Genomic DNA, 10,000 nt, shown 5'->3' on the forward strand with positions numbered 1-10,000 from the left:
ACAATAAACTATCCTTTATATAACCAACAACTAACTGTTATCTCAAAACAATAAACTATCCTTTATATAACCACAAACTAACTGTTATGTCAAAACAATAAACTATACTTTATATAACCACAAACTAACTGTTATCTCAAAACAATAAACTATCCTTTATATAACCACAAACTAACTGTTATCTCAAAACAATAAACTATACTTTATATAACCACAAACTGTTATCTCAAAACAATAAACTATCCTTTATATAACCACAAACTGTTATCTCAAAACAATAAACTATCCTTTATATAACCACAAACTAACTGTTATCTCAAAACAATAAACTATCCTTTATATAACCACAAACTAACTGTTATCTTAAAACAATAAACTATCCTTTATATAACCAACAACTGTTATCTTAAAACAATAAACTATCCTTTATATAACCAACAACTAACTGTTATCTTAAAACAATAAACTATCCTTTATATAACCAACAACTAACTGTTATCTTAAAACAATAAACTATCCTTTATATAACCAACAACTAACTGTTATCTTAAAACAATAAACTATACTTTATATAACCAACAACTAACTGTTATCTCAAAACAATAAACAATCCTTTATATAACCAACAACTAACTGTTATCTCAAAACAATAAACTATCCTTTATATAACCAACAACTAACTGTTATCTCAAAACAATAAACTATCCTTTATATAACCACAAACTAACTGTTATGTCAAAACAATAAACTATACTTTATATAACCACAAACTAACTGTTATCTCAAAACAATAAACTATCCTTTATATAACCACAAACTAACTGTTATCTCAAAACAATAAACTATACTTTATATAACCACAAACTGTTATCTCAAAACAATAAACTATCCTTTATATAACCACAAACTGTTATCTCAAAACAATAAACTATCCTTTATATAACCACAAACTAACTGTTATCTCAAAACAATAAACTATCCTTTATATAACCACAAACTAACTGTTATCTTAAAACAATAAACTATCCTTTATATAACCAACAACTGTTATCTTAAAACAATAAACTATCCTTTATAGAACCAACAACTAACTGTTATCTTAAAACAATAAACTATCCTTTATATAACCAACAACTAACTGTTATCTTAAAACAATAAACTATCCTTTATATAACCAACAACTAACTGTTATCTTAAAACAATAAACTATACTTTATATAACCAACAACTAACTGTTATCTCAAAACAATAAACTATACTTTATATAACCACAAACTAACTGTTATCTCAAAACAATAAACTATCCTTTATATAACCACAAACTGTTATCTCAAAACAATAAACTATCCTTTATATAACCACAAACTAACTGTTATCTCAAAACAATAAACTATACTTTATATAACCACAAACTAACTGTTATCTCAAAACAATAAACTATCCTTTATATAACCACAAACTGTTATCTCAAAACAATAAACTATCCTTTATATAACCAACAACTAACTGTTATCTCAAAACAATAAACTATCCTTTATATAACCAACAACTAACTGTTATCTTAAAACAATAAACTATACTTTATATAACCACAAACTGTTATCTCAAAACAATAAACTATCCTTTATATAACCACAAACTGTTATCTCAAAACAATAAACTATCCTTTATATAACCAACAACTAACTGTTATCTCAAAACAATAAACTATACTTTATATAACCAACAACTAACTGTTATCTTAAAACAATAAACTATCCTTTATATAACCAACAACTAACTGTTATCTTAAAACAATAAACTATCCTTTATATAACCAACAACTAACTGTTATCTTAAAACAATAAACTATACTTTATATAACCACAAACTGTTATCTCAAAACAATAAACTATCCTTTATATAACCAACAACTAACTGTTATCTTAAAACAATAAACTATACTTTATATAACCACAAACTGTTATCTCAAAACAATAAACTATCCTTTATATAACCACAAACTGTTATCTCAAAACAATAAACTATCCTTTATATAACCACAAACTAACTGTTATCTCAAAACAATAAACTATCCTTTATATAACCACAAACTAACTGTTATCTTAAAACAATAAACTATACTTTATATAACCAACAACTGTTATCTTAAAACAATAAACTATCCTTTATATAACCAACAACTAACTGTTATCTTAAAACAATAAACTATCCTTTATATAACCAACAACTAACTGTTATCTTAAAACAATAAACTATCCTTTATATAACCAACAACTAACTGTTATCTTAAAACAATAAACTATACTTTATATAACCAACAACTAACTGTTATCTTAAAACAATAAACTATCCTGTAAAAATGTTTAAATAGACCAATCTACATAAAGCTATGGATAAGAAGACTAATCAGGTCTTGACACAGTCCTAGTGTGTGTCCCATGGAGGGAGGTGGCAGAGGGTAAAAGAAACGCACCCTGGCTGTGTTGTAGATTCTGAAGATGCGGCTGATGACGTCTTCCTCCAGGTCTGCAGAGACAAACTCCACCTGCAGCGAGCCAAGACGATGGAGGCCGTTCTCAGGCCAGTACTGAGGACACAGCTGAGACACAGAGACATCAGAGACAAGTGTGAGTGTTTATACGTGTGTGTGTGTGTGTGTGTGTGTGTGTGTGGTGTGTGTGTGTGTGTATACCTGTGTGTGTGTGTGTGTGTGTATACCTGTGTGTGTGTGCGTTTGTGTGGTGTGTGTATGTGTGCGTATACCTGTGTGTGTGTGTGTGTGGTGTGTGTGTGTGTATACCTGTGTGTGTGTGTGGTGTGTGTGTGTATACCTGTGTGTGTGTGTGCGTGTGTGTGTGTGTGTGTGTGGTGTGTGTGTGTGTGTATACCTGTGTGTGTGTGTGGTGTGTGTGTGTATACCTGTGTGTGTGTGCGTGTGTGTGGTGTGTGTGTGTGTGTGTGTGTGTGTGTGTGTGTACCTGTGCTGGGTCCACGTCGTTCAGCATCACGATGGAGGTACAGTGGTAGTCGAGGACCAGACGCCAGAAGTCCTTCACCGTGTTAGGCAAAGGATGCTGGGTAACGATGAACGCTGATGGCTGCTTGTAGCTCTGCAAACATTAACACACGGCCATATATGGTCATGCGACAGGAAGTGACATCACACAGGAACAAACAGCATCAACAGAGCTTTAATATGACAGGATGACTGCTCGCCCATCTATTGCTCCAACACAATATAAAGTGTTACGACGACACCGCAGTGCTGGGACTCGTCTCCACACCAAGAGACACTACAGACAGGAGGGACAACATCCTGGTCCTGAACACCACCAAGCAAGGAAGTCATGGTGGACTTCAGAAGAGTGAGAGAAAGCATCCTCTGCCAGTGCTTGTCTGTCTGTCTGTCTGTCTGTCTGTCTCTAAACGGCCCCCGACGGCCCTGTACTCACGTCCATCAGGCCGGCCCCTAAAGGGCCCCCCAGGGCCCTATACTCACGTCCATCAGGCCGGCCCCTAAAGGGCCCCCCAGGGCCCTGTACTCACGTCCATCAGGCCGGCCCCTAAAGGGCCCCCCAGGGCCCTGTACTCACGTCCATCAGGCCGGCGTTGATGTAGTTGGAGCTCTCCCCGTCGATGGTGATGAGGAAGGGCAGGCAGCGGTCTGGAGGCAGAACGTCACCGCAGCGGTTCTTCTCCTGGTTCCTCGGCAACAGAGCGATGCTGCAGTCCTCCACCCGCAGCGTGGGCGTCACCATGTTCAGGGTCTGAGGCAATCAATACATCAGATCAATCAGTCGGGATCAATAAGTCAGGATCAATACCAGGAGGATCAATCAGGATCAATGTAATTCAGATGCTTATATTAATATGACCATCGTAAGGACATTGAAAAGCCAATATGTGGATCAATACTTTACCCTGAACTCCTCTTTGATTTGGCTGGAGTTGGTCTGAGGATCCAATCGGTTCATCTCGTAGTAAACCGACCGCAGCTGATTGGCCGGAATAGCTGTGTCCCCGCAGAGACACGCCTCCAAGATGGCGTCATGGATGAAGACGTACTGCTCCTGGACACAGAGGGGGGCGTGGTTGAAGATGGACAGCTATTTCATGTATGTATGGAAATATGACCACGTAATAAAGTTTTACGTTTTAAGATAGTGGCCTCTGGTGTCCCTTAAGATAGTGGCCCCTACTGTCCCTTAAGATAGTGGCCCTTCCTGTCCCTTAAGATAGTGGCCCTTGGTGTCCCTTAAGATAGTGGCCCCTGCTGTCCCTTAAGATAGTGGCCCCTGCTGTCCCTTAAGACAATGGCCCCTGGTGTCCCTTAAGATAGTGGCCCCTGCTGTCCCTTAAGATAGTGGCCCCTGGTGTCCCTTAAGATAGTGGCCCCTACTGTCCCTTAAGATAGTGGCCCCTGCTGTCCCTTAAGATAGTGGCCCCTACTGTCCCTTAAGATAGTGGCCCCTGCTGTCCCTTAAGATAGTGGCCCCTACTGTCCCTTAAGATAGTGGCCCCTGGAGCTTGCAGTACCTCAGTCTGGACCATGTTCACCCTTCGTGCTCGCAGCTCTCTCACACAGTTGTAGATGTCGACCACGCCCTCTCTCTCCGCCATGTCCAGCATGATGTCAATGACGATGAAGCAGCCAGTACGGCCCGCCCCCGCACTGCCACACACACACACACACACACACACACACACACACACACACACACACACACACACACACATATTAGCTGCCTGTTCATGGAGCTACATATCAGGGATCAATAATAGATAATGGAGCCGTAACATTGGGGATCAATAATAGCTACATGGATAACATTGGGGATCAATAATAGATAATGGAGCCATAACATTGGGGATCAATAATAGATAATGGAGCCATAACATTGGGGATCAATAATAGCTACATGGATCACCGTAGACATGAGATGTGGTTGGGTGCATGTCTGGCTAAGCGGTGGAGTGCTTCTCATCTCACCTCTCTAACAGAAGTCTTGTGAGGCACCGCAGGGCTCGATCCTGGGGCCTCTGTTGTTTTCTTTATATTTATTACCTCTGGGACAGATCATTAAATCCTACAATGTTGCTTATCATCTATATGCACATGATATCCAACTCCATGTCTCTTTAAACCAAGTGAGGCCTTCAGGTTACCAGCCTGATAGACTGTGTAGATGCTATTGAAGACTAGACAGTAAACTGCTTACAACATGAAACTAAGACGGAGGTCTAGCTGTTGCCCCTGGTGAAGCTGTCCTATGATCACGCAGAGCATTGGTCCACTCTCCTCTGCTGTCCACCAGAGCTGCGTAATCTCAGGGTAATATTTGATAAATCCTTTTGACCCCCATGTGAAGCAGCTGTCCAGATCCTGTTTCTTGTTCGACGTAACATTACACTGAGATCTTTTTTATCTACGGCTGAATTAGAGGCGGCGAAACAGGCGTGCATTGCGTGGTCTTGACTTAATGAAGTTGATCACTTTGACGCTGTCGTTCAAAACGTCATGTAACACAGGGCTCATTTTCTTGCTTCCCTGTGTATGACACAGTGAGTCCACGTCACGTCAGGGTTTTCTTTTTTAATGCGCGCTACGAGTCCTGTCGCGCTGCCCGTCATCGAGGCCGATGCAGTCAGATGCGTGCAGATTTGTTGTGCATTTCAAGTTGTGCATTTCCACTGACATCTGTGGATTCATCCAGCTGGAGTGAAAAAGAGTCGCTAATTCTCACTTTAATTTTTCTAATTTTTTTTGTTTTTGTCTTGAGATGCCGCTCAAGATGCGCTGGCTTCATGCTGCTGTTAGCTAACCTCTCCCCACAGAAGAAACACAAGGGCTTGGGTGGGTTGCAACTCGTGGACGTAAATCCCATTAAAACATAGTCGTCTGAAAACTGACAGGATTTTGCCGGCACTAGTTTGGCCTTCTTTGACACTTGTCCCTCCGTGTTTTCAGCAGCATTGCTGCTACGTTTCAACCACGATTCCATTGTTTGAGTTTAAAGGTGGCAGTGATAGACAGGTAGTGACAGGTGGCGTGTGCCAGGTTGGGTCAAACCATCCTGATATCGGGGAGACTCTGGGTTTTTAGGACAATTAAATTAAATAACCTACTTAATCTAAAATTCAGTTTATGAACGTACACTTATGTTTTTTTGAATATTTATTAAATAACATGTTTTAAAGTATTTTTTTATGGATGCTAATTTTAAATAGATTTTTTTTTTAAATCTCACGTACCCCCTGGAGTGCCTTCGTGTACCCCCAGGGGCCCGCGTACCCCCATTTGAGAACCACTGGTCTAAAGACCCGAGGTGACGAGCCTTTGAGCAGCAGCTCTAGGCTCTGGATCGCTCTGCCTGCTCTAATACGGTTTGCTGATTCAGTGCTGTCTTTTAAAAAACAACTCAAGACCTATCTGTTTACGCTGGCGTTTGTTTTAAATGCCTAATGACCTGCCTTTTATCCGTTTTATCTGTTTTTATTTATTTATTTTCACTATTTGTTTTATTGCGTTTTTTACTCCATCTTTTAATGTGTTTTTACTGTGTTTTCTTTAACTGTACAGCACTTTGTGACCTCTTTTGTCTGTGAAATGTGCTTTATAAATACAATTATTATTATTATTATTATTATTATTATTATAATATCAGGGATCAATAATAGACACATGGATAACATTGGGGATCAATAATAGATACATAGATAATATCAGGGATCAATAATAGATACATGGATAATATCAGGGATCAATAATAGATACTTGGAGCCATAATATTGGGGATCAATAATAGATACTTGGAGCCATAACATTGGGGATCAATAATAGATACTTGGAGCCATAATATTGGCGATCAATATCTTGCCTGCAGTGCACGGCGGTGGGTCCGGCAGTGGGCGGAGTCTTGGCCTTCACGCGGCGGATGAATCCCAGCAGGCCGGTGGCGTGAAGAGGCACTCCGTGATCCGGCCAACCGGTGAAGTGGAACTGACGGATCTCCCTGATCTCAGCCACGCCCCTCTGAAACAATCACATGGATTGATCCTGATCAATATGAATATTACATTTCATTTAGCTGACGCTTTTATCCAAAGAGACATACATGTTTGCTCGATAGACCGTAGTCATAGCAACGGGAGCAGTTAGGGGTTAAGAGTCTCAAGGACACATCGACATGGGCTAGCAGAGCCGGGGCTCAAACCACCAACCCTCTGATTGAAAGACGGGCATGCTAACCACTGAGCCACAGTCCTATTACAGTATGTATCAGAGTGTGTGTGTGTGTGTGTGTTACAGTGTGTGTATTACTGTGTGTATTTTTGTGTGTATTACTGTGTGTATCAATGTGTGTATCAGTGTGTGTATTACTGTGTGTATCAGTGTGTGTATTACTGTGTGTATCAGTGTGTGTATTACTGTGTGCATCAGTGTGTGCTACAGTGTGTATCAGTGTGTGTACTACTGTGTGCTACAGTGTGTATCAGTGTGTGTCGTACCTTCTCCACACAGAAGGTCCGGATCACATGCTCTGTGTGTTACAGTATGTGTCAGTGTGTAGTGTGTATTACATTGTGTGTGTCGTACCTTCTCCACACAGAAGGTCCGGATCACGTACTCTGACAGCAGCTGAGTCTCGATCAGCGTCACCTTCATGTCTCCGTAGATCTCTGTGTCGTCTGGCCAGTACTTACAGCACTTCACCTACACACACACACACACACACACACACACACACACACACACACACACACACACACACACACACACACACACACCTCTTGTTTATTCATTAACATTACAGTCAGGCAGAAATAAAGTGACTCATTAATTAAAGCTCCGCCCCCTCCCCCGCTCATTAACAGCTAATTACTGCTGAGCTAATTACAATGTCGCCACGGCAACCAACGAGGTGAACGGAAAAGGGGGGCGGGGGGCAATTCAGTCTAATGTGACAATGTGTGTGTGCTTGTGTGTTTGTGTGTGTGTGATCCATCCCACAATCCCTGGTGCATTCTGGGTAATGAGATCTGGGACCGTGAGCAGAAGTGAAGCTACCTGAGCTTCATGTGTCCTGACCTACATCACATATATATTATTATATTATATATAATCTGTGTTTGTATCACATACGGCTTTTGTTATGTACATATTATTATATATAATCTGTGTTTATATCACATAAGGCTTTTGTTATGTGTATAATATTTAAGCAATAAGGTACGAGAGGCAGTACTGTATTGTCAACAATGTACTGTTCAAGGGTGTAATAACACCCTTGAACAGTACATTGCTCGAGAGTAGTGGCCAAGGTCACAGTGGTGGTTTGTGTCCACGGAGACACCCGTTAATAAACCCCCGTAGTGAAACTGACCACAGCTAAGGGCACGTTTAATGTTGAGGTGGCCTTCCGGCTGTTGTGGAGGGAAGCCCTAAAGAAGCTCAGTCGGGAGCCATGGAAACGTAAATCCAACAATTATGAAATAAATAAATCCTGGGTTAACGTTGCCAAGCCATGCCTTTCCCCGCCAGGGTCAGTCCAAGCCTTGGCAGAAGCATCTAGTGGAGCTGAATCGGACAACTCCGAACCACAACCTGGTCCAAGTGAGGAGGACGCTGATGGCCCTCAGGAAATGCCGCCCTTTAAAGGACAGTATGGACCAGCGCAGTTACAGGACCCCACCCTGGGAAATGCCTTAAGAAATGTCCAGTTCCCAAAGGGAACGTTGGTGGGAACCCGGTTGACTCCTTCCTACCCTCATTTTTCAGTGAAAAATGGCCTCTTGTATCAGGTAACAAGAAGTAAGGACCAAGTTGTTGAGCAACTACTTGCCCCGATCTCACCGCCCCACAGTTCTGCAGTTAGCCCACACACACTTGCTGGGAGCTCACTTGGGGGTAGAAAAAACTAAAGTGGGTGTTACAGAGGGTTTTTTCGCCAGGAGTCCACAAGGAGGTAGATAACTACAGTTGCAGTTGCCCAGATTGCCAGATCACCGTGCCAAAACCAAGTTACCGGAACCCCCTTATCCCTTTGCCCATCATAGAAATCCGGAAGCCGTCCCCTTAAGAAAGGCAAATGCTGAACAAATAGCAAAAGAGCTGTTCTTCTTCAGCAGCCGTGTAGGGATTCCAAAGGAGATTCCTACCAACCAAAGGACCCCCTTTATGTCCAGAGTCACCAAGGAGTTGTGTGCGCTTTTGCAGGTGAAACAGCTGAGAACATTGGTGTCCCACCCCAGATGGATGGGTTAATGGAGAGGTTTAAAAAGACCCTGAAAGCCATGCTGAGGCAGGCCATCGACAAAGACAGAAGAAACTGGGACCAGCTGCTACCCTACCTTCTGTAGCAAGAGAAGTTCCTCAGGCTTCCACTGGCTTCTCACCCTTTGACATGTTGTATTCTCACAAACCCCGTGACCTTCTAGACATAGGCAAGGAGACATGGGAGGAGCAACCCTGTCCCCATCGTACCATGATTGAACACGTGGGGGCGATGAGAGACAGGATGGCAGCGGTGTTTCCCATTCTGAAGGAGCACATGGAGAAGGATCAGAGGGATCAGAGGGCAGCTTATAACCGAGCAGCCCAACCCAGAGAATTCAACCCCGGAGACAGAGTCCTGGTCCTGGTGCCCACCATGGAATGTAAGTTATTGGCTACTTGGCAGGGACCATATGAAGTAGTTCAAAATGTTGGGGAAGTCAATTATAAAGTACGCCAACAGGGGAAGAGGAAAGGTTAGCAAATCTACCACATTAACCTTCTAAAGAAATGGCATGATCGAGAGGCGTTGTTCAATTGTCTTCCCCCCAGAGTTGAAAGAACCTGCCCGGGACGAAGTGCAGTTTGGCCCGAAGCTCTCCACTCACCAGCTGCAGCAGGCAAAGGAGCTGGTGGAGGGTGATCAGGATGTCTTTTCATCCCTCCCAGACTGCACCCAGCTGGTGGAACATGAAGTATGTACCCAGCCAGGAAAAACAGTGG

General features: G+C 42.0%; 1 protein-coding gene across 1 annotated transcript in view; it reads right to left on the bottom strand.

The window, feature by feature from the left end:
• Nucleotides 1-10,000, bottom strand: part of LOC306750994 (receptor-type tyrosine-protein phosphatase mu-like) — an 81,899-nt gene that overhangs the window by 2,656 nt on the left and 69,243 nt on the right. Inside the window, exons 23-29 of the mRNA XM_079234491.1 lie at nucleotides 7,601-7,717; nucleotides 6,882-7,036; nucleotides 4,540-4,675; nucleotides 3,924-4,073; nucleotides 3,597-3,770; nucleotides 2,982-3,113; nucleotides 2,477-2,602 (exon numbers count right to left, since the gene is read on the bottom strand). Of these exons, the coding sequence (XP_079090617.1) occupies nucleotides 2,477-2,602; nucleotides 2,982-3,113; nucleotides 3,597-3,770; nucleotides 3,924-4,073; nucleotides 4,540-4,675; nucleotides 6,882-7,036; nucleotides 7,601-7,717 (990 nt within the window). The remainder of the gene's footprint in view (nucleotides 1-2,476; nucleotides 2,603-2,981; nucleotides 3,114-3,596; nucleotides 3,771-3,923; nucleotides 4,074-4,539; nucleotides 4,676-6,881; nucleotides 7,037-7,600; nucleotides 7,718-10,000) is intronic.

Source organism: Taurulus bubalis (genome assembly GCF_910589615.1).
Source record: "Taurulus bubalis genome assembly, chromosome: 18".
NCBI classification, from domain to species: Eukaryota; Metazoa; Chordata; class Actinopteri; order Perciformes; family Cottidae; genus Taurulus; species Taurulus bubalis.